The sequence below is a fragment of the Gymnogyps californianus genome, chromosome 15 (assembly GCF_018139145.2).
Source record: "Gymnogyps californianus isolate 813 chromosome 15, ASM1813914v2, whole genome shotgun sequence".
NCBI classification, from domain to species: Eukaryota; Metazoa; Chordata; class Aves; order Accipitriformes; family Cathartidae; genus Gymnogyps; species Gymnogyps californianus.
Genome location: NC_059485.1, coordinates 17,194,122 through 17,221,948, shown reverse-complemented (window position 1 = coordinate 17,221,948; position 27,827 = coordinate 17,194,122). Strand labels below are relative to the sequence as shown.

The window sequence follows — 27,827 nt, the reverse complement described above, 5'->3', positions numbered from 1 at the left end:
GTTCTGAAGATGCTCAAGTCCCAAAGTGATAGTCGTATTCTTTGGTATGTGTACGTACAAATCTGCTTTAGGTTTGGCAAATAAGAAGCATGCTGTGCCATAAAAGGGATTCAGTAGTGCCTTTGTTTTAGAATGAATCATAATGAAAATACAGCACCTTAAATATAGGAACATCCTTGCCAAAAGGACCTGTCTATGAAGTAGACTTTTAGAAGGGAGTAGTAAATAGATTATTTAGCAGTCTCTGAGAGATGCTGCTGTTTTGGGGTGGGAAGGTTTTGTGTTTTCAGAGTGACTGCAGCATAATGCTGTCCTATCTGTATGGTATTCTTTTTTTTTAAGAGGATTTTTAAAAACAAACAAAAAACAAGTGCCCTTTGAAACTTTTGGCAAATCGACTAAATTAAATAACTACCTTTACGATGGGAGGATCTTTGTACCCTGGAAATGGAAAAGTGTTGGAACACCACGAGTCAAAGATGGGATTTCACTCTTGGAATGAGCTGTGTTTGCTTCCTTAGTCTGATATTGGGCATCTTGGGTTAAAATATGTGTCTGCATAGTACTGTGTGCAGGCTGCTTTCAGTGAGAAGCCTGTGTGTGCAGGCCTAGTTTGTTCATGCTGTTCAATTTCAAGCATGTGTTTAAAGACGACCATCAGATCTTACCTTGTTTAAAAACCTGTTGAGAAGTCTCTTGATAGCTTCATGTGAATTGTTAAATCTTTAAGGAGAGCATGTTTCTACAGAAAGACTGGAGATTTCAAGGTAGCTCTTGAAGTCAGCGTGGTGTTTCAAAATAAACATATTTGACTGTTAAAGTTATTTAAAAATTATTTCAACAGTGTAAATTATTTATAGTTATGTTTCTCCTTAGTTACTGTTAATGTCAGGCTATGGTATTTGTGCTAAGTGGTTGTTTTGAGTAAGCTATATTTTTTTCTTTTTTTTGTTTCTTGTCTATTTGACACACCCCACACCCCCCCAGTTCTGGATTGAAATAGAATAATTACTTCTTTTAGAAGCAAAGTCCACAGTGCTTCTTTTAGAAGCACAGTGTGTCCACTTTTCCTTTAGGATTCATGTCTGTCAAGGAGAGTACATACTGTAAAGAAAGGAAACAGAATACCTCTTTTCATTATATTTTTGAAACACCTTTCCTGTTGCTGTTACTCTGTAGAGCTACTATTGCCTTTTCCGCCATCTCTGTAGAATATCATATCACACAGACTGCCTGATAATGTATCTTTGGCCGGCTTCTGGGAGATAAATGGCAAAGAATCTCTTAAATAGTGCTACTGTTTTTCTTACCAAAACAGTTTATTCCTTATAATACTAAATTTTTGGAGCATGACATGCTCTCCTTTTACTTGGCTGTCTCCAGCCAACTATAGGAACTTCAGAACTGCTGAGGTGCGGGCAGACACATCTGTAAATTCTTTTGTGGCCTGTTGGGTACATTTTGAAAGGCTAATATCTACAATACAGAAAATAAAGGAAGAAGCATGGACTTTGTGTTGAGATTTGCTGTTGGTTTAGAAACCTGTATTTAGCTTAATGATGATGAAGTATAGGAATTGGGGGAAGACAGGGATATTTGAGTTGAGATCCTGTGTTATAAAATTTTGTTTTGACGTGACGATAAATGTGTTTTAGTACACACTGATGCTTCTTCTAGAAGTAACTCATAAAGATTTTGGCCTGTGAATATACAATCAAGTATCTGTAGAGGTGTATCTTAACTGAATTTCAGTCTTTCAAAATCCTCTTTTTAAGTGTTGTTGAATTACTGTTTGTGTCCAAACTAGATTTTCTTGATGAAACAAACCTTTGAAACATCTTTAGTTAATTTTGCGGTTCTGGTTAACTTTCTATTCTTACGTAGTAAGAATAGTTCTTGTTTATCTGAAGAAAGACACTTTTTCTGCTTGGCACTCATAAAAGCTCTTGAAGCAATAGGAATACATTGATCAGTTGTGGCTAATTATCCATTAGAGCTTTGAAGTTTTTATTTGCAGAGGTGACACTCATTACAAAGTAAGCCTTCTGAACTTTATTTTTGATTCGTAAGTACAACAGTGATGCTCAGTGCAGAAATTACTTTGATTCTTCCTATAGTATATTCCGTTGTATTAGCACTCAGGCTTATGCAGAATTTTGGAGACATTTTCTTTCTTTAGGCATATATACAGTGCAAGCATATGACTACTTTATTTTCTTTTTTTTTTCCTGGAAAAGGTTCATTTCTAGTTAAATGTATTAAAAAGAGTTTGTTCTCTATATATGTAGTCATTTGTAAAGAGCGTTTTCCCACGAAATTCTGTCTTTTGTATTTCAATAATTTTGTGGAAACGTTTGTACATTTTTTGAGTGGTCTTGTTGCTTTCGAATACTTAAATTTGTCTTTGGCTTCTGTGAAATGCTTGGATGAGAATTTCAAATCTTATTACATGTGGTAATAAAACACCTGGCTTCCTCTTAATGGGATTTTTAAAATTTTATTTCTAGCTTTACCAAATCTTTCATCCTGTAATAAAGGATGAAGTAAATTACAATTATTCCTGGGCATTTGAGTATTTTTCTTTGAGTTAGTTTACTACTGAAGAGCAAGACACTCTAAATGCTTCATGAATCTATTGCGGTAGGCTTTTGCTATAGCGGTTAGCTTAAAGAGGTAGGAGAGTGGAGACTTTCAGCACAAGATAGGCTTCCTCTGAACGCTGCTAACCAGATCATGATTTAATTCTCAAAACTGATTCTTGAAATGTTAGGGTTTTTTAAGGCATTCTTGTTACTGACTTTAAAAGTGAGTATTTTTAAATTAGTATTTTTGTCAAACTGCCAAATCTGTAGATTGGTTTAGGTGAGGAGCTCTCACCTCAGCCAAGACAGGATTGCCACCATTCTTGCACTGAAACTGAATTAAATTTTTTTTTTTTTTGGTAATGCCACTGGCTTTCTGCCATAAAATGATTAATCTTTTCCTTGCTTCTCCATCTGTCCCTCTGGCATATACATTCCAAGCACCATGGTGACTTTCTTTTGGAACACGTTACTATAGGATGAAATAGTAATTAGTAGAGACTTACTTTTTTTTTGTCAGTAAACAGATACAAGATGATGCCAACATAGTAAAGAAAGCCTGTCTTTCCCACTTCACAAATGAATGTAAATTCGTAATGGACCTATCTTTTACGCTTCTCTGGGAGCCTTCATCGGTTAGGTGGACCTTGCTTCGTGTTAGAGATTTGTGTTTCATACCAGAGGGAGATAAGAGTCCAAAGTGCGAAGTCCTCAGCGTGTGCCTGGCTGGAAAGCTGCTCTTTTGTACTGAGCGTGCAAGCAAAGCAGCTGATCGGAGTCGTGGCAGTAGCACACAGGGACTGAGGAGGGATTAACTCCAGGTGGTTGATGCCAGATCATAGTAGCTCTGGAACTTGTGTTGTGTTCAACTCATCTGGGAACCAGTGGTGAAGCGGTGCAGATGGCAAAGTATAGGTCTCTGTCTCTCATTGAGTTACCACTCTGGAAAGCACAAATAAGCCTTTTGAAAGCAGTTCTGTCCCCTTTAACTGTTGCTGACTGACAGTATTAAAAGTGACTGAATTGTCTATCAGTCTGAATTTCTGATGTTCCTCCATTACTTAGAGCAGATCTACTCTTGCATTCACAGTACTTTGTATACTTTAATTGATAACTTCTGAACATCTGAGACACCTGACTGGTTGATTTCCTTGTCTTGAGAGAAAGATAAGAAAGATCAAAAGGAAGAAAGTTAGAATTATTTAAGCCAAGCAAGGTGACACACTTGATAGCAAAAATATTTCAACGGATGGGAAGAGAGAAGGGGGACAAAACGCTGAGCTTTTTAACCAAGTTGCGTGTTGAAAGCCCAGGTTTGAAGTAGGTGTAGTAATTTGATGACAAGGGATTTGAAGGCTTAGTCCAATAATGGAGTATTAAGTGACTGGTTTTGGTGAGGCCCATAAAAGAGGAAAGTAAAGGGTGCATGGGATTGCATGGCTTGGTGGCAGCAAGTACAGAAGTTGTTCTGAATCATCACTGTCCTGTAGTGACTTATGACAGTGATAGCTTGGAGGCAGGAACAGTATACCATTTCTGTATACCTAATCATTCTGTTCATGCCAAATCCGAAGGATACTTCTTGGATCTGTGGGTCATAGTGGGAAGTGCAGAATTTCCATTTCATGCCGGCTTGCTCTTTTTAAAAAAAAAAAAAAAAAAAGACAGACGTATCCCTAACATATCGGTGATGTAATAGGGGATTTTGGATGAAGCATGAGATGCTGAGTAGCAGTGGCTCTAGAAGGGCTGGATCATTTACACACAGTTGCTCTGTCAACCTAAGGCTACTGATTATAGTATAACCCTAAAGTTACAGCTCAGGCATTCAGAAAACTGAATCATAGTTTATAGGTAGCTTCTGAGAGGTGGAACTAGTTATTGTCTCCTCAGCATTTAACATGTTATTTCACACTGGGTTGTTTCAGTGATAGAACAGGAGGAAGTAGGGGGAATGTCCTTCCTTGCAAATAAAAGGGATTTAGAACAAAGCAGTAGTGAGTGACAAATATGTCTTACTAGAGCAATTTATACGGTTGAACGGGCAAGTTCTCATGTATGCAACTCTTAAACACTACTGTTAGTTTGGAAGATCTGGCCTTTTATCAAAACAGATCATATCTGGGATGCCTCTGCTCTCTCTCTTCTTTCCTTAATTATGACATGCATGTTCTTTTCTATGAAATAACTTAAATTATTGATCTGGGGCTTACAGTTAAATTGATTTTAGCTTTTGTACCATAAACTAAGTCCAAAATAATATAAGGATAGTGGTGGCTCACTAAAAGGCTGTATTTGTGTCTTCCTCCTATAACTATTTTGTCAGATTCAGAGGTATGGGAACAGTTTGGTGGGAAAAAAGGCTCTGACCTTCCTATTTTTCTATTGCCAAAACAGATCTGAGAGTAGCATAACCAGTAGATTGGCTGTGTATCCTCATGCTGCCACTATAGAGGCTGTAGTTCTTTACAGCACCCCTCCCCAAGGATCTTCTAAACCATTTCCTATCATGCTTTCAGCTCCCTCCCGTGTCCTCAGATAATCTTTCTGAGGTGCTGACAGGACAAAACTGGCAATAATGGTGGCTCGCTGAGAGCCCTGGATACGCTGTCTGCTGCTAAACGCGGTGGGTAATGGCAGAGGTCTTTGTGCATTTTCTTCATGGAGATGTTAATCTGAGCGTCATAATCTACCTGTCCATCTCTCTACTCAGCAATCTTAGGAACTTAATTATCTGTGAGACCTTTAGCAAAAATGGGTTGAATTGACCAGTGATTTCCAAAGTGATTAGAGAAAAATTGATTTGAGGAAGAGGGAGGAGATGGGACACTGGTTGTCACAGCACTATTGCTTAAGCCTGGTTTCCTTAGGATACCTAGCTAACAACATGACTGGTTTTGTCATCCTGCAATCAATGTCAGTCTGAAGAGGCAACTTAATTGCTGCTGGATTGAGTGAATGAATGAAATTCTGTCTTGCAGTCCACCCTGTCTCTGATCCTGTGTTGTTAGAAGAGCAGTCATCTGAAGCTGCACTTAGCCATGCTCAGTCTAATAGGGTTCTGTGGTGCAGAGGAGGATACAATAGTTTGATGCAGTTTTTGGCTTCTGTTCTGCACCTCTGCTTTCCTGGACTTTCATACTTGTCTCTGGGTTTGGTTAATGGACTTGGCAGCTTGGTCAAGGTCTTAGATCATTTTCGCTTCCTGAGATAACTTTTTCTTCTCACCTTTCTGTGTTGTCTCTAGACAAGCAGAAAGGAACTTCTAATTCCCTTTCTATTATTAGGTTCCATTTTATAAAGAATTAAGCGTATAAAAATCACAGTGATACAAAGTCAGATGTGATACTTCTGATTATAGGCCTTATGGCTTTTGTGAATTAATTCCTGTTGATGAGTAGAAGCACACACTATTTAGATAAAAGATTAATATAATCTTAAGAATTTCAGTGGTATTTGGGCACTCACATTTTTTTCTAATTTTTGCTTTGAAGCTGTAGAGCTTCAGCTCTTACCTGTTGATGTGTCTTTGCTAAATAGAAAATATTTGTGTTATCACCTTTCTATTCCCAAAATCAGTACTTTAGGATCACTTCAGTCCTTGCCGTAAGATAAGCAAATTAATAAGGTTAAATAGTAAGCTAAATAAATTAGGCTATTAGATTGCAATTAGGCTGTCTGTTGTAGCCGTGCCTTTTAGTCCTTTGAATAGTTCTTGAGGCCTCTCTGAATCCTGTCATTTTTACATATTGTTCATGAAGAACTAATACAGCATGATCGTCGTCATTGCAATAGCATTCACATCAAGCCAAACGCATAAAGATGTCCCTTTGCACTTACCCAGTCTTGTTTTCATACCTCCTGTTGTCATATTGAGAGCTCAGATTTGTTGTTCAAGCACTTTGCAGATTCACAGCTTTCAAAGTCCAGCGAAGCTTGTCTAGCTTGCTTCCTTTCTTTCTAGGACTGTTTTCTAGTTAAAAATCTAGTAGGTACTGAATTGAATATTAATGATAACTGTTTTTAGTTTGAAGGATTGGATCATAATCAGATTACTTCAGCCAGGTTTATTTTCCACTGAACCCATGCTGCTTTGAGTTCTTTGATTCTCATATCAACCTTCCAGTATTTTTTCTTCTGTCAGGCTAGTCCACATCTGGTGGTATCATTTTGTTTTGTTTTTAAATACTTGGCCAGAATAACCTTCTTCCATTTTTGTACAGAAGAGTCAGTGCTTTGAAACTTAATGAAAATCAACATTTAACTTAGAGATAAGTTGTTACTGGTTTTTTTTGTTTGGTTTTTTTTCCTGGACTAATCTGTCTGGACCAACTAATTTAAAAAAAACATGTATAGCATTAACTTTACGTAGGCAGCGGTGGTGCAAGATACAAAACCGGGAGTGTTGTCAGAGGTAGGTGCTGCTCCTTGGCATGTGCCTGCAAATGAGGATGCTTTCTATCTTGCAGGAAAACTGATAGTGAACTCGGTCTGTCCTGCCAGACCTTAGTTTGGAAACCCTGGGGTGAAGGGTGGGTTGGAACAACAGAGGAGAGCAGAGTTTCCCAAAGGAAAATGGATAGCAGGGAGCAGAACTGTATACAGTTCTGTGGTTTGTGACAGCATATTGGAGGGGAAGCTAAAAAAGGGATTGTGAAAAGGAAATTATGTGCTTGTAACAGTGAATGGTTTTTGCAGTGTGTTGTATTGGTTGCATGTCCTGGGAGCCTCAGAGGAATATGTGGTAATGAAGTAACTCTGACTGCTTGAATGAGAGAACTGGCGGTAGTGGTAGAGGTGAAGGGACAGTTAATAAAAACTTAGACTAGGAGGAAAGGACAGGATTTATTTATGGCCTACGACGCTTTGTGTCCACAGAGGGAGTAGCTCCTTGATGCTGGGCTAGAGGAAGAAGTACTGTGGTATGTCAGCCATGATAAAGAAGGGAGGAAAAGAGTAAGCTTTAAAAACAGAAGAAATGACATAGTATGAACATCCAGTCTGATCCTAAGGTATCTTTTAAATTAGATTGGTGAACTTCTCATTTCTGTCATAGCAACTCTGAGTTGCACCATCAGATGAGGTATATAGATTTGGTCACAGACTTGATCTGTAATATCTATGAAACTCCAGGAACTAGAGGAAATTGAATTGCTGTTCTGCTGTGAAAATAACTAAAAAGCAAAACAAAGGGAAGTACCTCCCACACCTGCTGCTCAAAACATTGCAGTGCGAGATGTCTTGTGTAGTCCAAGTCAGCTAAACAAAGGTTTTAAGTTTTTCTTTTTTCAGCTTGGAAGTTTGTACATTCCGTGGCTTGTGAGAGTAGAGTGAAATACTCTATTTCCCATCCACACTCAGGAATAGATTCCAGTATCTTAGAGAGTTGCCATAGTGATAAAAAAGGGAACAGAATCTGCTTGTCTTTCTGGGATAGCAGCATTATTAGATTAAATGCATCTTTTTCCATTAAAGGAGAGTAACATTATCATATTTCTGAGAAGAACTGTTTTAGAGTAGAAATAACATGTTTAAGCTGGTGTCCTGCATTAATCATGTTACTTCTTCGGGCACTTCTAGCCTTGACTTGCAGTTCTGTGCTGGGGTGGTTTATAACACCCCTGCGTTTCCCCCATTGCAATTGATGGAACAGCTGCGTAGAAAACACCTTGCTTGTGAAAGTCTGCTTTGCTCCATCAGAAGTCATTGTAGTTGTGACCAGAAAAACCGAGCAAGAAGCAAGAGTTGCACAAAATTGTAACACACAAACACAAGTATAAAATGCGAGTTGCCAGAGGACGAGGTGGGATGAAAGGAGCCACCCCGAGATGGAGTGCAGAGAACGTGGCCTGCAGAAAATGGTGGTTGCATCAGGTAGAGAAAGGAGGTGAACTGAGAGTTGAATGAACTGATAGAGAGGAAGAGAAGGCAACAGGGGAGGGAACATCCTTAAGCTTAAAACAAAATGGGAGTGAACTGCAACGTAACCCAGGTTTTCAGAGAGAAGCTTTTTGCTTTTGTTGTAATGGAAATGCACCAGCTACCACGCTGATATGTTGAAGCTTGAGTAGCCCTGTGATACACATCCGTGCCCATTCGTTGCAGGTGGAAAAAGAAGCAACTCGCACTGGATTGCTTTTTGCTTTCGTTCCTTTCAGGAAAGTAAATCTAACAAACTTTAGGCAAAATACAAATCTTTGTGGTGGCTCAGAGTCCTGCATGAAAATGACCGTTCTTACCAGGTTGCTAACTCCATGTTCTTGCTGGTTTATCTTCTTTGATGACTTGTAATTACCTAGTAATCTTCCCCTGAACTACCTAATTTGGGATCAGAGGTCTGTTTCAGAAATATTTAAAAAAAAAAAGTCTTCTGAGTGTCTGCCTTCCCCCACCTGCCCCCTCATTTCCCATAGGAAAAAACCTGGGGGCAGAGGCAGGAGCCGCAGCGTTTGAGCCTTCTGACTCGTTTGCTTCGGAGCCGCTGGTTTCAGTTTGTAGAATGAATAAGCAGCGTAAAATCTTTACTACGTATAGGCTCAATCATCTGATTATATTTGCCAGTTGTTTTTTGAGATTTCAATTAGCAGTGGTTTCGTTCGTTTTATGGAAGGTCACCTGATCTCAGTGTTCAGATAATTAACCAGGAAATGCCAGTTAATCCCTTACGCGCTCGCACGTCTTTCAGTGTTTGATATGCAGGGGATCGGCCTGATTCTTCCTTTTCTTTCACCTCCTATTTGTTGCATTCCTGTTGATCTTAATGCTGTATGGCAGCAGGTTGTTCTGCCACTAAAACTCCTCGTCGATCCCAGCCTTGGTTGAAAAATGTTAGATGAGTTCATTTCTAGTGAACTCTAATGCAGTTCTTGCATTGTGTTGTGCGCTTCTCCTAGTCTCTGGAAATCACAGCCCTGTTAATAAGATTAACTCCTCTGAGGCAAAACTGAGTTTAAAAAAACCTGAAACTACGAATATCTGTGAGCTTTAATAAACTTATCTTGTGTATGGTCCCTCCTGATTTTTGTCTCCATATTTACTTCAGGGATTGCCACTTAAAGATAGGTCTTTCCACCTTTTCAGATTTTTTTTTTAAAGATGGACTTCAAACAAAAAAACCTCTTTGACAGTTTGTTTCAGTGGCAGTAATTTACAAAAATAAAGCATAGGTTAAAGGGCATGTCTAATGTTTTACAATGTTATCAAACTTGCTTTTTTTTTTTTTAAAGTTGTAGACTGATGTAACTGTTTAGCCTTAGGTTCCTTTCACTCATTGAAGCACAGCTTTAGACGTTGAAATACCATGTGGCAGAGAGCAGGTTTGAAAAAATAAGATTTCAAATGGAAGCTACCCTGCTTCCAGCTTGATTTCAAAGAACAGCAAGGCATTTCTTAAAATTTCAATCAAGTTTCTATTACTTAATGACCACCTAGAAAAGGAAGAATTATCCTCATCATATTAAGCACTCGGTTTGGAAGACTTGAACGGTTGCTTTGTTGTTGTACTGAGTTGTGATATGTTTAATAACAAGGTCTGTTGAAAAGGAAATATTAAAATATGATAAACCAACCATGTGGTACCTGTTAGGATTGCGGTTCCTTGGTGCTTTTGGGATGTTCTAGTGGTTTAGAGTTTTAACAAACTTAAAATTAAATTTTATGTTCTTTGTCTTTTGAGACCAAAATATTTGTAATATTTTTTCCTAAAAATCTATTTTTAAACATTTTTCATTTAATAAAAAAAAGTTAATCTTCCCTGGTAATGAAATGAGATTAAGAACACCTCTCTGTTTCTTTTGGAGGAAGAACTTAAATCTGGTGTAAAATTTGCTTAGCATTCTCACTGCCTAAAGAAAAATCTCTCTTCTGCTTTTTGAAAATTCAGCTGTGTTTAAGATTCTGCCAGAGGCTTACAACATTACGCTGTGCAAGCTCAGCACATCCGTGTTAGGCAACTCCGTTGTCTGCACTGAGTCTTTTCCATCTCCTCCCCGGTGGCCGAGTGTGCTCCAGCCTTAAGCTGCAAGGTCTAGGAAGGACTTTGCTTGCGCTGTCTCCTGCAGGCTGGTGTGGCCCAAGTAGGGCCATGGAAGTAGTAGAAATAGGTTCATGTGTACGCAGCATTTCTCTCTCCCAATTCAGGCCCACCGCTGTGCTTTCACAGTGGTGGTGGTGGCTGTAGGGGCTCGTAGGAAGTTGTAGTATAGCGGTGGTTGCCAGGATAGTCAATATATTATTCAATTTTAAAAAAACTCCACCAAACCTGCAAGCAAGTTCAAAGAAATCTAGAAGGGTCAAGTCCTTCTGCAGACAAATGAAGTCTGTAGTTGGGGATTTAGACCCAAGAGGAAACTGAATAACAGCCAAACAGCTGATGTTCCTGTTTCTGGCCTCTGAAAGGTTTAAATAGTTGGTCATAAGCTACTTTCTCAGAATCTCACTTTTAGTTTCAGAAATTTTCTTCACTGTTAATCTGATAGACCATCATAGTATTAATGAGTAGCTGCAGATATCAGATGATCCTTTCTCATACCTTGTCTGAAATAGTGAGTTGAGTGGGTAAATTTATTAAATACTTCGCTATTAATTCTTCAGAGAAAAGCTGCCAAAATCATGTTGTAATAAATAGTAATTAAAAAAACTAATTTCTTTGAACATACAGCCCTACAAAACAAACACAGAAATACAGAAAATAAAATTCTTGATATTTGTGCCATGTGATAGTAGCCAATACCACTTTTCTTTAAAAGCAGTCTTTTATTACTAAGCTTTTCATGCCGTTAAGCAATTGGGTTTTTTTGGTCTTATGTGCTATTCAGCTTTACTCTGGAACACAGCACATACATGATAACCTCTTACATTGCCAAGTAACAGCTTTTTTTTTTTTTAAATGTGTATATAGTGGGTCAGATTCTTCTGTAAGGATACAACATTTTGTACAGTGGAAAAAGGCCTGAATCTGGCAACAGTCTCTGCAGGATGCGGGTTAAGGGAGTATTTCCTAATGTGAAGCTACTTCGAGTGCGGCTGGGCCAGCTGTCTGAAATCCAAGTGTACAAAGTACACTGACAAAGAGGACAAGGCACACTCAAATTGTGTTTATTGGACTCTGCCCCGACATAATTTACTGCTCTTAACCAGTGCTTCATCAACTGGTTGTTCAGTCCGATTCCTGTAAGCATGAAAAAGCAACCACTGAGCAGTTCCTTATTATGAGGCTGTTACACTGATAAGCTGATGTGCGTGGTCCTTCTTCCAGCCACGGGAATAGTCCTCCTGAATCCCTGCTGGTCAGGGAAGTGAAAAGACCGGGACCATGGTAAACCAGTGTGTTGTGTAAGGAAGGGCTGAAGAGGTCAAAGAAAGGGGAAAATAGGATTTAATATTTCAAATAAAGACTCGCTCAGTGGTTGGATTTATATTTAAGACATTCTGACAGGTGATAGTCATCTAGAAATCCTCCCAGTGCAGGGCAGAGGGGAGCACAAACATGATCTGTCGACTTTTATTTCCTCTTTATTTGAAGGAGGGTCCTAGTCATAGTCATCCTCTTTGAAAGAAGTAAGTTCCTGCTAAAATGTCTTTTCAGGACCTTTTGTCCAGTGTAACATTAACTGGCTCAAGTAATAGAGATTTCGCCACTTCTCTTGGGAGACTGTTCTTCAGGCAGAATGGCTCCTTGGATGGACAGTGGTCTCTTTACTCATTCAGGGGGAGTTGTATTTCTGCTTGCTATTCTTAAGGAGTTTTGGGGGTGTAATTTGTCAAGGATGTCAGCCTTAGATAGATGTCCTTTTGTTCAGACATTTTTCCTCAACTGCCAAAACATAAGTAGATACGCATTTGCTAGATGCTTCTATATATTCCCCTCCCTTCCCATCTAGTCTATGTACAAAGTCATGCTTTGTGCACCGAATGCACAAAGTATTACAGGATTTGAGGTTTCTTTGGTTTTCAAAGCTTTTGCAGTGTTGGAAGAAGTAATTTCTGTCAGTGCAGATTGGGAAGGATAATATTGTTTTCTCCTTTGCATTTGCACAATGATTTTTTAAGTTGAATTGCAAGACTTCAGACACATGCAGCTGTGTAAATTTGTAAAATATTTTGTAAAAATTTAATTTAAATTTGATTAAAGTTGTGAAATTGAGAATTTAATATTGAAAAATTTAAACTGGAATTTGGTCTCTGTGAATGCAAAGATGGATATTTGATATGTTTTCTTTTTTTTAAATGTCCCTTTGGAATCAAGGAAATTATTATAATTTCATTCATTCTTTTCCAGATGGGAATGACAGGTAACACTAGTCCCTTTGGGCAGCCTTTCAGTCAAACTGGAGGGCAGCAGATGGGAGCTACAGGAGTGAATCCTCAGTTACCGAACAAGCCAGGCATGGCAAATAGTTTGTCTCCCTTTCCTGCCGACATCAAGAGTACTCCCGTCACCAGTGTGCCAAATATGGTGAGTTGTACCTGCCTGTTTCCCTTATTCGTTATGTCTTGATAGCGCATTCTGAGTTCTTGGGTGATACGGCTTCTGCAACATGACTGGATGACTACTCCATGGTCATTTAAACATCACAGTTGCCCCATGGTTCCTCACTACCACTCTGCAGTGCGTGTAGAAAGTTTGTGTACATTTTTATGCAGTAATTTAACTTTCTAAGCAGTCACAGTTTTGTTATGAGAATTGCATTACATGCTTTCATTTTGTCTGGTACGTTTATTTCCAAACCAGATGAAAATGTCTTCTCTGTAAGTGCTGTTTGTAGGTTTAAATTCCTACATCAATTAGAACGTGTTGGATACATCATCAGCTTCCTGAAACTAAATAGTACCTTTCATATCCTTTGAATCTAATATGGTAAACACACCACATGCTTCTCAGTTTATATTGTGCATGACTTGCAGCTCACAAGCTTATGAGAATAGTTCTTATTAGGATACCTTGCCCAAGTTTGTAGTATTCTGTTTACTAGAGTTTTCTTTATAAAGTGAAATTAAATATTCCCATTTGTTTCAGTATGTCTGCGTATTAATCAAACTGCTTGTGTCGTTTCTATGGAAACTCCAGCTTGTTGCATTTTATATTCTTATACATGATAGCAGTTACTATAGAAACTTGTAAAACCTTCCATAAGATGCAAATTGCTTATTTTTTTTAATTTAACCAGAAAACCAGCTATTTTTTGGCACAAGCAATGCTTATCTTTCCATCAGTGCGTTTGCTACCTGCCTATCACTAATAAGGCTATATATGAGAGGGAACAGGATGTAATAAACTTCCTCTTTTCTCCTGATTTTAAAGGACCACTTCCTAATTTTCCTTTAGTTACACTGTGAAATCTGTGTTTAATATCATCTGTCATTTACTGCTTATGATTCTGGAAAGGAGCTGGTGACTAAGATTAAGACCATGTTCAGAATACCACTTGCACTCATGCAGAATATTTGTAAAAGACAATTTGCTGCATGACACTTCTAATTTTGTTTTTAAAATACTTTAAGTTTCCATCAGGTGTAAAGCAAATGAATTATTGCCCTGGTTCTGCAGAGAACCTGCAAATCTGCCCAAAGTGCTGTATTCATCTCAGGGACTGGATGATTCTGAATCATAATTTTGTGCTCATTTACATGTCAGGTTTTGGGAAGCCTAAATCTTAATGTACTTGCTTACTAGTATAGGATGTAATGGCAGATATTCGGGTGGAATAAAAAAGGCATTTGCCATCAAGGCCTGTCTAGTGGTGGAGGAGGAAGTAAAAGAAAAAACGGCTTCCTTTCTCCCATCTTGTCCAAGAGACAGAGGAAAGTAAGAGAAACTTACTTTCCCAGTACTATCAATCGCAGTTTCTTTAAAATGTCAGAAATATCACTTGTCTTCTGAGAGGACAATCAAAACCATCTTTCTTTGTTTCTCAGGTGTCAAAAACTTCGTATGTCCAATATATCTTTTTCTCCCTCAAGCCAATACAGAGAGTAACAGCCATTTCAGCCGACAGACATCTGTACTGTCAAAGGGTCTCAACCCTGCTTATGGATGATGTGGTACTTAGAGTTTGATTGCGGTCCTGATGGGGGTGGAACTTTCATCTTTAAAAACTGAAGTTTCCATCTAAACATTTTTATTGCAAAGCCAAGAATTTAAAAGGAAATGTCATACTTGTTAAATTTTAACCTTTACTTGGCAGCAGTGGGTAAGGCAGTGTAATTATTCGGTAATAGTACATACATGGCCATATGCTATTCCTTCCACAGGGGCTTTGCTTTATTCAGTGTACAATATGAACGGTGCCCTCTGAAAGAGCATATAGTCAACATTTTCTTCTATTTTTGCTGCTTAGTGTGTAGCTGTGGGCCTTGTTGACTGTATGTAGTAATATATTTCACTCAACTAGTCTTTTCCAAACAGTCTTTTCTGTGACAGTCGTCACTGGAGCAGGCATATAATTTGGATTAGTTAATTTTCACAGTGCCTCTCTGAGATAAAGATGTGTTGCCCCAGTTTTAAACGTGAGGCTGAGAAGCACAAAGAGAGTAAGACTGGAAGAATCTGCTGACTCTGAACTTGAGGTTTGTAGGCTCTGGTTTGCTAAAGCCTTCCTCAGTTCATATGTTAAGACATTATTTAAGGGTACAATAACATTCACATCGGTTAGATGTGTGCTCCCATAACTCATGGAAGTGACGCCTGTGTCTCACATTGGGCAACTAAAATATGACCCAAATGGCACTTGTGAAAAGTTGCTTGTGACAGAGGCAGCTCCCCAGAGCAGAGTTGCAGTGTTTGAACTATTATGCTGTGCTTTCTTGCTGCAATCACTTTGCCATTTGCTATGTCCCATGATGCTTTAGGACCCTAGAGATGGCAGTTTAATTTAACGTATTTTGCCTTGTGCGTGGTCTGCTGGAGACATGGTCTGTCCTGTTTCCTGAAGGAGGCAGGAGTGAAGTGGAAAAGGGTATAGCATTATGTTACCATCTATCAAAAATGAACCTGTGGAGGATCAGTTCAGACTCCATCTACTACAGCAAGCGAAAGACCAACTACATCTTTTTAAAAGGACCTCCAGGGTTTTTTGTGAGATGATTGGAACCACATATCTTGCTAAACCAGCCCTCTCTGCTATCCTTATCTTAAAGGGCCCCAAAAGTGCTATTCCATGTGAGAGACAAACCCATGTGAATGAAAACATTGGTTATATGTGGCACGTCTGAGGCAGGAAACCAGATTCCAGCATGATGTTAAACACCTTGGTTGCCACTAAGAATATCTAAATAAGAGAAGAGGAAATAGAAGGGTGCAGCCGTTGTCTTAAGACCCCTTGGTCCTGAAAAGCAAGGCATTTTTTAGATACTCCTTTCAATCTTTTGCCTTTCTGTGTAACCCTATGTGTATGCTGCAAAAGTATAGCAAAAGATGAGTATGTTTCTTAACCCACATTATTCTAAGAATCATTATGTGTGGCACCCCTGTCCCAAACACTAACCAGGAGTTGTCCCACTGCCAGGCATAACCCTCATGCTGGCAGCCAGGATAAACCTCTGCTGCAGGAGTGGAATTTTTTTTTTTTAATCCAAATTCAGGCTACCACTCTCCTAAGAACAACACACTCTCTCTTCCCCCCTGTCTCCCAAATGAAGTGGTTCTCAGAAGCATTAGTTCATTGCATCTTCCAGCCCTTGTTCCAAGCATGACCTTACACTAGACCCTGAGAAGCACATTTGGTTTAATCTCTTTAATTAGGAAAGAAGTAACAAACCTTATGGTATTAAAATGATTAAAAGGTCAGCATTAAGGTATTAATTTTCAGTGCCAGCTGGAGGGATTGATTTTTTTGTTTGTTTGTTTTTGTTTTCTTAACTGTGGATCTGAACAACATATTAGCTATTGCTTTGTGTGACTGTTACAGAATACAATCAGTTTTTTTTGCAGAATGGGCAGCTTGAAATCTCGAGTGAATGACTTGTTTCCAAAAGAAAGATGTTGCTTCTGACTTTGTTGGAAGTTTTGGTGACACGCTATTGAGATTCAGTGTCACTTAAGTTGTTCGATGCACGATTGGCAATGCTCTGCTGCGGTGAGATCATGCAAAATCTCTGGACTGTGGAAGTGAGCCGTGCTCTGCACTTTGGCACTGAGCGCAGTGTGCAGCCTGCACAGAAGCCAGGAGCCTCTTGTTTTCGGAGTACCCAGGCTCCGGGATGTGCTGTCAGTGGGGGAACCCTGTTAGACTTTTCCATCAAACTTGCTGAAGCTTTGCGGTGTCTGCAGTGCTACCTATTCCAAGGGTGGTGATGGATGGTTTCTTCATGGACAGACCAGTAAATCTAGTATTTCTACATGGGTTAGGAGTACGATGTGTGAAGTTTGGTTTCCAGACACCAGCTTGGTTTCACAGTTATCCTTATGACCAGCAGATGGAGTTGAGAGAATATTACTTTTTGGAAGCGAAGGAAATCGTTTCTCCTCAGTTCTCTTGACTTAGAATTGGAGCGGCACATCTTCTCTTGCCTTTCTTTCCCCCCGATCTCTTATTAATAGTACATCTCAAGTTTTCTGTTGTGTTCTTCCTTGTTTCTCTGTTCCTTTTTATGTCCTTTGGGTTTCTTTCTTAACAGATTTTGATCAGAAGAGAGGAAAACAATGACTGGGGGATGAGAATGTCTTAGGTGTGCCTTGCTGCAGATCTCCTAGAGAGAGGAAGAAACCTTTTAAACTGGGAGGCCACATTTAATTAGAACAAGTAGAACTGTAGCTACCCAAAATAGACAACTCATATTTTATTCTAGAGACCAGAAATAAAAGGCTTTATGAAAAATCTCTATTGTGTCCTTACAGTGAGGAAGGCTTGCTTTCTTAACCTTTCAGTGATTTTTTTTTTTTTTTTCCCTCTCTTGCAGCAAACTCAGTCTTCTCTTTCACTGCAGGAAAGGTCTGTGACTGTCACCCCAGAGGCATGCTGTGTGTCTGCTTGCTGCTCTCATCAGCAGTCTCCCAGTCTCTGGTGGGCTTGCTGTTTGCTGTGCTTACCTTCCCTGTGCCTGCCCTGACCTGCACTCTGAAAGTTTCTCTTTCCCAGGCATGCTCACTCCTCTTCCTCAAGAAAATCCCACCTGATTTGAAGTGGAGCAGCAGCCTAGCAAACAGCTGGGAGAAGCTCTTTTCCATGTTCCTTAGCCATGGTCTTCTAAAGGAAAAGATCTTAATAACCTGGAAACAAATCTAACAGATAATGTCCAGTGCCGGAGAAGCTATGTTGTTATGTTGGGAGCAAAGTAGGTATCCCTATTCTGTCTTGGTGCAGGAGTTCATCCTGGGAATGTGTATTGCTTTGAATGGTGGAACATTTTAATTTTGGCACCATCCATAAATAATGGTGCCAGGCTGGCAAAAGCGAGCTGAAAAAGAGGATCGGCTCTTTCCCCCGCGCTCTGGCTCATGTTCCACTCTCCCATCCTCCGTATATGAATATATGTGGTGGAGAATATCCATTGCCATTTCTTACTCTCTTCCAGCAGTTGAGGTGAAGTACTCCATAGCCAGTACTCTGACAGCATGCCTTTTCTTCACTTAAAACTTCTCATTTGTCTCTTATCCAGATTGGGATTTTTAATGTTGATCATTCCTCAGTCTGTTTTATCACACAGTAAATTCTATATAAAGCTCTTAAAATTTTGTTCACGTAGTTTCCTGTATGTGAGAGCTGGACTCTGTGTGCAGGTTCCTATATCAAGCTTTGTTCCTTTTTGTTGCTTTGAAACACTTCTTCATTATGTGTTTCTTGTCATTTGCTGGTCCTTCAAATCAGAAAACTTACAAAGACAAGGAGATAAAACTCCAAAAGTGTATCCTTAAGAAAGATGCTGATCCAGTCTTGTTTCCCAGCAGAGTCAACTGCATAATATTGAGGCATTTGCTGGTTTTAGAAGAAAACTCTTTTGGCAATTAAAAGCCTAATTGAGTGCATTGAGGGCACTCTAGGACCAACTATTCAAGTTTCTTCTATGGAATGACCATAGGAGCCTTCTCGCGCTTTGTGGTTGCCGTGGACTTGCGAGGCTCACTCCCCAGTTCCAGCTTCAGAGGTGGAAGTTATACTCCATAGTGGTAAGTGGGAGTTGGAAGATGAAAATATTCCTCTTCACTCTTGACATGAAAACTCTGCCTGTAGCCGTGTCAATGCCAAAGCTTTGAAATAAATCTTGGGCTCTGAACATATTCATCACGTTAAGACAGTGCATCATGTCGGCTTTGTATGTGGGAGCTGAGAGTATCACCTTCCCTTTCTTCTCATTTGTAGCTGCGTTGCAGGCTCTCAGATTGGTGCTACTAACAGGCTAACGTAATTTCTTGCCACTGGAGCTGATCTCTCTCCGGAGAGCACAACCACCTTCTGAGGCTGTGTCCAGTTCAGGAAGCCTTTTTTCCCCTCTCTTAAGTCTTCCACCTATCACACAGATTCAGATTCTGATTCCTTCTGCTACTTGGGTGAGAAAATGCAGCACTGTAGGGTTATTGGGCACAAATGCAAGTGCTTGTGGTTGTAGTACTTCCACTCGTGTCAGCCTGTTCTGTGTGTGCATGGACTTCTCGAGCCAAAGCAGACCTTCAGATTCCTGGTGTCAGAAGGATTCTTCCTGTATGGATAGGACCAGGCTGTTCAGACCATGCCTGTTCACAGTAACTGGTGGAACCAGAGAAACCACCATCCACGTGGAGAAGATCAGAGTGAATTTCAAGAAGTGTAAACTGGTTCTGTGTCACTTTCACAGTGAAGCTCTGGTAGTCACTGGAGAAAACCTGGGTTCATTAAGTGACTGCACTGAGAAACGTCTCCTTCCTTGATGCCATCAGATAGCTGTTGCTTGAGCTCTCGTTGCAGTTTCCATAATTTTAAATGGCATTAATAGCTGCTTTGCACTGTAGAAGTGTTGTATTACTCTATTTCTAGAAAACTGGTTAACGGAGCTACCATCTCTGTTGGAGGTTTTAGCAGACTTACAACCCCTGATCTGTTTGTTCTGTTTATGGTGGAGCTTAGCAAGGTAGCAAGAGAAGCAAAACTATCTTTTCTACCTCATGTATCTGACCATTGAAGCATTTATTTTAATTGTGGGAGCAGAAGTGTCTGAACTTCCTACTTCATCAAGAAAATTTAGTCATTCAGGTGAAGCAACGTGAAGCCCCCCGCTCATTCTGGAGTGGAACGATTTCTGTGGTTGATAGAGGATTTACGTACCTTTGGCATGACTGCAGTGCACTAGGACATCTCCAGTTTTGAACTGGTCCTGCAGACCACTGGTCTTAAAAGACAGACTAACAGGGATGAGATCAGCTTCCTCACACAGTCAGCAGTCCTGAAAGTAAGATAGGTGGTGGAAAGATCATTCACTATATTTACAGGTTTAGGACTTCACAAGGTTGAAATAGTGACCAACATAACTCTATAGAGCTTAGGCAATATTCTGAGTTCTCTTTTAGTGCCTACCTGCAGACGCTCTCATCTGGACCGAGACTGCTTGTTCTAACTACTGATACTCCACGATTCTGCTTTTTTGTTACTTGATCTTCAAGAAATCCTTTTGGGTCAGGGCATCTGTGTTGATACAGCTGTGGTCATGTCTGTTAACTGGTAGGGTAGTAACAAAAGGAGAACTTTGGCTTGGGAAACAATTCTTTGACTGGGATGAAAACATCGCTTCCAACAAGATTTTCTTTGGCATGGTCTCTGTATTTCTCTGCAGATTGGCTGAACTGATTGTTTCCTATTTGTGACCCAAGAATTGTTTCAGCAAAACCTGTCCACTCTTGTGGATTTGTTCACATTCTCTGCAGATTGGCTGAACTGATTGTTTCCTATTTGTGACCCAAGAATTGTTTCAGCAAAACCTGTCCACTCTTGTGGATTTGTTCACAGAAGAAATGGAAGACTTAATTTCAGCTGCATGCACTGGGACCATAAGTGGATGGGTTTCCTTCACCCTCTTTCCTTTTATTGCTTTTTCTTGCAAGCTCAAGACAAACAGATGCAGCAATTCCTCTTTGTTTAAGACTTACTATAATCATTATCAGCGGCAGTCCCCACCTCCTCCATCAAATACCAGTCATTGTGTTTTCTACTTGATCTTGTGTGCTTCATTCTCCAGAAGGAAAGCTAGCTCTTTAAAACCTGATGTGCAAGTGGCAAAGCTGAGGACAAAGCTTGCTGCTGGAGTACTGAGAACTTGGGCCAGGGAACCTTTTGTTGACTGAAGAAAATGAGGTTTTTTGCTGTTATGTGCTCTGTTTTGTAGGCTGTGGAATTTTCTGGGGAGTCCTTCTCAAAGGTCAAAAGTAGAGCAGGCTACAAATGGTATATTCTGTCACTTAAGTGTGATTTTCCTTAAATGTAGTAAGCAGGCTTTGGTCAGTAGTTTTGCAGGCAGCCCTGAACTATTTCCTCTGTTACCTCCCCAGTATAATCCTGTTCTTCCTATATTCTATTTATAAGTGTTTTTAATGGCTGGTTTTCCTTAGGTAGCTTGGAAGTTGATGAGCTTTTCTGTGGTAACCTGTATTTACAGTGCATAATCAAAGTGATTCTTGGGACAGTTTCTTGTTTGTCCATGAGATTAATTCAGGCTGCAAATCACAGGGATTTAAGCACTTTTGCAGTGCCGTATCTGCTCCTGCTAGTGGAGTCATTGCAGGCTGTGGATGTGTTTAATTTTGAAAATCAGGTTTCTACATTTGTTGTCCTTCAAAGGTCCAAGAAGGTAATAGAAAAGCTTCTAAATCTGTGCTGAAGAAATGACATATTAAGGAAGCTATTTCTCTCCTGCACTGTTAGGAGCTATGTCTTAGACTGAAGATCTCTGTGGGTATGCAGGCTCTGTCAGGCAGGGCTTGGGCATTGGTACAGAAATGTGTCCATAAAGGATGGATGCTGGAAATAAAACAGCAAATTTTACAAGCTGATACAACCTAGCGTCACCATGTAGTTAACTCCAGTTCACTTCAGTAGACATAGTGCAATCCAGGTTTAGGTGGCCCTTTCTGGGAGAAAACTATACATCTTACCTTGGAAATTTTCTCTTTGAAAGGAATATCAGCACTCACTTGTGAGAAGAAAGGCTAATTTAGGCCTGGAAAATCAGTTCTACCTTTTACTGTAATATATAGAGACAGTCATATAATTTTGACTGTCTTCTCCCACTGGACTCCTCTTTGTTGGGGACAAGAAACTAGAATTGAAGTGTATAAAACCTATAATATGAAAATATAATACTAAACAGACTTGAGTTCCACCTCCAAGTGTGGTAAGAGCTCATTCCTGTTGGAATTATGATCTGTCTAATAAACAGAAGATTTTGAATGGCTTGTTACTTAAACTATTGGTTGTAAGTGTCTTAACAGAGGAACCTCTCAATACATTTTTGCTGTTCCAAGGTTAGAATAGAAATGTTTGAGAATGCTGCAGAGACTACCGTAGTAATCCTTGTAGCCAGTCATAGCAGAATGCTTGGTGAATAGTCTTGTGATACTCAAATTATTATACAAGGTTAAGATCAGAATTGAGACTTGCAAATGCGATGCTAAACTATCTGTTCTCTCAGTCCCAGATGCAAACCCAAGTACAACAAGTGGGGATCGTACCGACGCAGGCCATGGCAACTGGACCAACAGCGGATCCGGAGAAGCGCAAACTGATCCAGCAGCAGTTAGTTTTGCTGCTTCACGCTCACAAATGTCAGAGGCGTGAGCAAGCAAATGGAGAGGTGCGGGCCTGTGCTCTCCCGCACTGTCGAACCATGAAAAACGTCCTCAACCACATGACACACTGTCAAGCTGGGAAGGCCTGTCAAGGTGAGAGCATGTTGCTGAAGCTGCTCTTGCAAATGAGCTGTGTAAGGTTTCTTGCGTATTTGTCAGCAGTGTTTCTCTTCTTGTCAAGAAGATCCCTATACCTGGCACAAATGAGTGCCAAAACTGGTTCTTTAATTAAACGGCTGCTCCCTTTTTCATTACCTTTGCCTGGTTTCCATTTCTGATCTCTTCACAGTTGTCAGTTTGGAAAACAGAATGCAATATTTGCCCTTTAGAAGTAGGATAGTACCAATGTAGCCTTGCAAGTGTCTTTTTCATCCCCTCTGTTGTATAAAGAGGGTGTAATGTTCACTGTGTCTTTGTCTTAGATTTTAGTACTAGTTTCCTTCATTTGTTGTGGCATTATTGGTGGGTCCCAAAAAATTTTAGTTGCATTTAGCTGTGTTTAGTTGTATGTACAGTATTGCTTGTAAAGGAGAAAGAATAGAGTTGCTCTAAAAAAATGAGATGAGTTAATTCAAAACCGGTTAACCAAGGAGTGACCTTAATTCTGTTGCTTTTCCTTGTTACAGTTGCTCATTGTGCATCTTCGAGACAAATCATCTCCCACTGGAAGAATTGTACTCGGCACGACTGTCCTGTGTGCCTTCCTTTGAAAAACGCCAGTGACAAAAGAAATCAACAACGTAAGTAGTTGTTTTACTGCTGTCACAATGGAATGATATTGTTAAAATAAAGTTGATCAAATGTGCAGTGTAGGAATAAACTTTGACAGTGTCCCAACAAACTTAATAGCTGTTTAATAGCCTTGTGTAAGGATTAATATACTAGTGAATTCTCCTTTCTGATCACTGAATGCAATTTATTGCTTAAATACACACTAATTGAAAAGGGACAGTCTCGGATCAAGCGCCCATCCGTTTTTAAAAGGTGCGGCAACTTCTAACTGGTGTTTTATTGTGAGGCAGTTCAATAGATTCCAGTTATAATGCAGTTTTGGATGTAGGTAGGGTTTTAGGGAAGATATAAGCTACTTCATTATTTTTCTTGGTGCTAGAAACAAGTTAAATCAATGTGCTAGTAATTAAGAATAATCAAAAATGTTTGTGTAAAAAAAAAAAAAAAAAAGGATTCTTGTGCACAAAAAGATCTGGTCTGGGTGTCCTAATGATTAAGTGTATTTCGTGCTGGTATAGACTAGCTGAAGTTCTGCAAATCATAGTGGGTTTGCCCATACCTGTTTTTTATAATAGCTTAGCTGTTACTGATGCTTGGGGGCAGTCAATTTCTAGTGCGTTTCTTCCCTCTTGCTCTGAAACAGAAAATACCAAACTTTTGTTGGTAGGTTTGCTTCTCATCAAATCCTTTGAAAAGATGCCAAGGTAGAACATTTTACAGCATAGATGCAGCAGTTCTAGAAGTCTAAGTAATGTTATGCCTAAGTATATTTAAATAAGGGTTAAGAAGTGGAAAATAGCTGGAGGACTCGTGAAGCTTATACATTTGAATTGTGTTGGAAGCATTCTGCTAATTTCCATTTAGGCTGAGACTGCAGTGAGGAACACTAATAAACCTTGGAGGAGAGAGGGGAGCTTCTAGGTTAGGTGAGATTAAGACAGGGTAGCTGGTAAGACTGTCCAAATTGTCCATCGAGCATGCTTTCATTATGGTTTCAGGAGGGTTTTTTTTTTCCCCTCCAAAACTGAAAAAATTATAAATACAGAGCTACTTGGAGGTAAGGATTTTGTTTTCATTTTACCAAACTTCTCCTTGGTAAACAAGGTATGTCTTGGGTGTTGAAAGTAGTAATTTGTTGCAAGTGATTAGTTATGTCTGGCCTTTGAAAAATGTATTGAAAGCTTTGCTTTTTAATATGACGTGGTCCATTTGTGCATAACATCCTTGTTACACAGTTGTTATCAAAGTGCTAACAGCATCTAGCACAACAGAATTATTTTTTTCAATACAAGCTGCTGTAGAAAAGTAGTTTGTGCAGTATTTGTTTTTATGTCATTCACACAACTTATCAAAAGAGAAGGCACTTGAATAAAAACAGTCCTTAAAAATAGTTTTGTTATGGGATCAAATAGGATGTTGTTTGAATGCAACAGAATTATAATGGATAAGCGTAGAGTTTGGCTCTCTTGTTGCATGCAGGGGAGATAAATATGAAATCTCCTTCTTCTATTCAATTAATAATCCAATGGTAGTAACCATGAAAGCTTGCAGCTTAGTATGCTGAGGTGCAAGGTTCTTTGTTCTGGATTATGTCTCTGAGTCATACATGTAACACCTCGTGGTTTGTTTGAAGGTAAAAGATGAACACAAAAAGTACTTGTTTAGATATATTATAAAGGATGTCCCTTTTTAGGCATTCAAAAATGTTTGTGAAATGATTTATATTAATATGTGCATTTGAAAACACTGTGCCTGATTAGGTTAGTTTAAGACCTGAAGAAAATGTTGGCTCTCTTAGGAATAAATAATCATAGCATCTACTAAATTAGGGGGATGAGGGGGTCTGCGTATGGCAGAATATGATGAGAACATTTAGAAAGGGAAAAAGAAATGAGTAGTATAGTGACCCTCGTTACTTTTGTCAGGCTATCATCCTTACAGTATGAATGACGACGTGGTAGTCATTAAAGACTTTGAGTCCTAGAATCTTCCCTCCTGTGTTCATGCCTGTTTTACCATCGTTATTTCGAGCCCTGTTGTATCTGTGCTGGGCTTTCAAGCGGCTCTGTCAAAGTATGCTGATCTCTTAGAAAGTTCTGCAGTTCAGCACTTCTGAAACATTGCAATATGGTGGCTTGCTTCCACCCTGCCCATGCACAGTGGTTCACGTGCTCTTTGTAGCTATCTGTTGCTACTCCTTGGGGGATTTGCGTGCTGCAAAAAGTCCTGGGTTTTAGGTTATTACCATGGAGCTCTTTCTTTACAGGTATCTTACTCTGTATTTTAGTGTTTAGATTCTTTGCAAGGAACATCTGTGCCAGGTTTCATTTGTATAGATTTTTTTTTAAAGTAATCTTGAACCATCTTTTATTGCAATTGTTGATAGTAACGTAAGTTGTTAATAGGACACGTTGGGACAAGTTTGAAATTCTTTCTGTTCCACGTGGCTCTTACTGTGTGTACCGTGTATACCGCTGGGGGGTAGGGGGAAACTGCAAAACAAATGTTATTTTGCACATGCTAAAACATGAAGCTTTTCTTTTGAATAGGCCAGTGACTCCTGTGTTTTGAAGTAATGACTTGAAATTTGGTTGAAGTGTTTTGGGGTTGGACGGTTGTCTTTGTTAGGAAGTACTTCTTGCTCCCTGCTGAGCCCACCACAATTAGAGTTATCCATTCTTGCAAACAGCTGTTGATGCATTTCCTAGTTTTATAGCTCTATCATAACAGTTATTTTTTCTGAAGGTTCATCTTGTCATGCACACGCTTGAGCATCTTAATTCTTCTGTTTCTGGCCTGGGCAGGTGTGTATTGTGCCACCAAACAGCTACTGGCTATGCTTCCCCTTGCAGCCCTACAGGTGGTGATAAGTGTGCTGTGCTCACTGTTTATTATGACCTGGGCCATCCTCATGCAATGCTTGATGTGCTTCATTCCAGGATCAGGGGACACCAGAAAATCTTTGGGATCCCTGCTCAGTTGAGTGAGACTGGAAGGTGGAGTAGTGAACATGGAGCTAGTCTCCCCTGTATTTTTCCTTGTAGGAAAATTTTAAATAAAATGCAGTGAGGAAAAAGCTGGATTGAGAGAGAGTAAATTTGAGACAACTAATCTTCCTCTAAAAATGTGATTTTAAAGAAGACTGGGCCAGAAATTCTGGCATATGTGGACTCGGGGATGAAGGGTGGGAATCTGACGAGGGAAATGGAAATAGGGACTAGGAGCTAGCTGGCTGAGGGAATAGTTATTGAGTATGGGCAGAAAATGAAAGAAGACTGGATGTGGAGCATTTGGGAACTAACTCTTTGTGGAGAAGGAAGGAGTGCATTGGTGTGCAGGGAAGTGTGTTCAGAAAGAGTAGGCAGCAACTTCTTCACTAGAGCCCGTTTCCTCTGAAAACTGGAAATGAAATCCAGTTTGCTCAAGTCTTACTGTCAGTAACTATCTGTAAAATGTACAAACAAAATGTGTCTCTTGTTTTTTCAAGTGCTGGAAATCATACATAATGGTCACCTACCAGCTATCAGTTATTCCACTGAGCCACATGATAGACGGTTAGCCCACAGATTAAGAAGTTCCATTCATTGACTAATACAATGCTATACTGTGAAGGCTTTTAGTTTAATGCTTAACTTAAATAAAAATTAAAATGGCATTGGTGAAGTTTAATACTGACACTTCCTACCTTTAAGTTGCTAATAAAATCTTCACTTAGCCCATGATTTGATTCATGATACAGCCTTTAATTAAACGATCATGTACACTTACCTTTTGTATACCTGCCTAATTCTGGGTGCAGGACAGGCTTGTGCCGAGATGAGTCAAGGTTACCAGCAGAATTTTTGCTCCAGCCACTTTGAGCTAGAATGGATGTAATGAGCGGAGTGAGGAGCTGCAGGACAGAGCATTTGAACGCTGCTGAACAAGTCTCAATTACAGAATTTGGAAGCAAAATAAAAAATTTAAATCAGACTTCTCACAAATGGATTAACATGTTGCTTTCACTGGGGTGGTGAGGTTAGAGAAGTGCTGGGCATTCATACTTAAAATAGCATTAGGAGTCTGTGTTTAAAATAAATTCTAATCAGCTGGAGGGGTTCCCTTCTGGAAGACATGAATGCAGTTTCATTAAGGCAGCATTATTTACTTTGCACACTGAAACAGGAATCCTGTAGATGAGATAGTTTGATCATTTAGATTATATCCTGATGCATATGCCCAAGAGGGCCTAATCAGGACTGTTCAGGAAGTTCTGGGGCTGCTTAACTTCTGCTTGTTTGAACTTTCACTCTTAAGATATATAAACACATGTGACTTTGTAACAGTGGGACATATGGAGCTCAGTTGTCTTGAAAGCATTTACAATGTGAACAGTCCGGTACAGAGTTGCCTTCACACTTGTAGCTTCTGTCATGAGCTCATCAATGCCTGAAGCATCAGTTAATAAAAAAAAAAAACACAGTAGACATTGCTTCATGTAGCAGTGGCTTAATGTGATAACTCCTGTTTGTTTCAGTGCTGTATTTATTTTAATTGACTTGATTTCCTATGATATCTGCCACAGAAAGGACTGCATTTGCACTTGGATCTGTCCAGTATGGAAATTTAATACTCTCTTCCTCCATTTTCGTGTTTGACAGGTTGAGATAATGTCATGCATTCATATAAAACCAATGAACAGACAAAAACCCCTTCAAAATCAGATTCCTGATGTTGTGAAAATACTCAATACAGTATGCTATTAATTGAGTAATAAAGTATAG

At 39.5% G+C, this 27,827-nt stretch overlaps 1 protein-coding gene across 6 annotated transcripts in view; it reads left to right on the top strand.

Moving 5' to 3' along the window:
• The window catches only part of CREBBP (CREB binding protein), a 94,678-nt gene that overhangs the window by 23,180 nt on the left and 43,671 nt on the right, over positions 1-27,827 (top strand). For 5 of the 6 annotated variants that reach the window (XM_050906331.1, XM_050906333.1, XM_050906330.1 and 2 more), the window contains 3 exons: positions 12,862-13,038; positions 22,176-22,425; positions 22,959-23,072. In XM_050906331.1, the coding sequence (XP_050762288.1) occupies positions 12,862-13,038; positions 22,176-22,425; positions 22,959-23,072 (541 nt within the window). The remainder of the gene's footprint in view (positions 1-12,861; positions 13,039-22,175; positions 22,426-22,958; positions 23,073-27,827) is intronic. The other variant, XM_050906332.1, reaches the window with a different exon arrangement.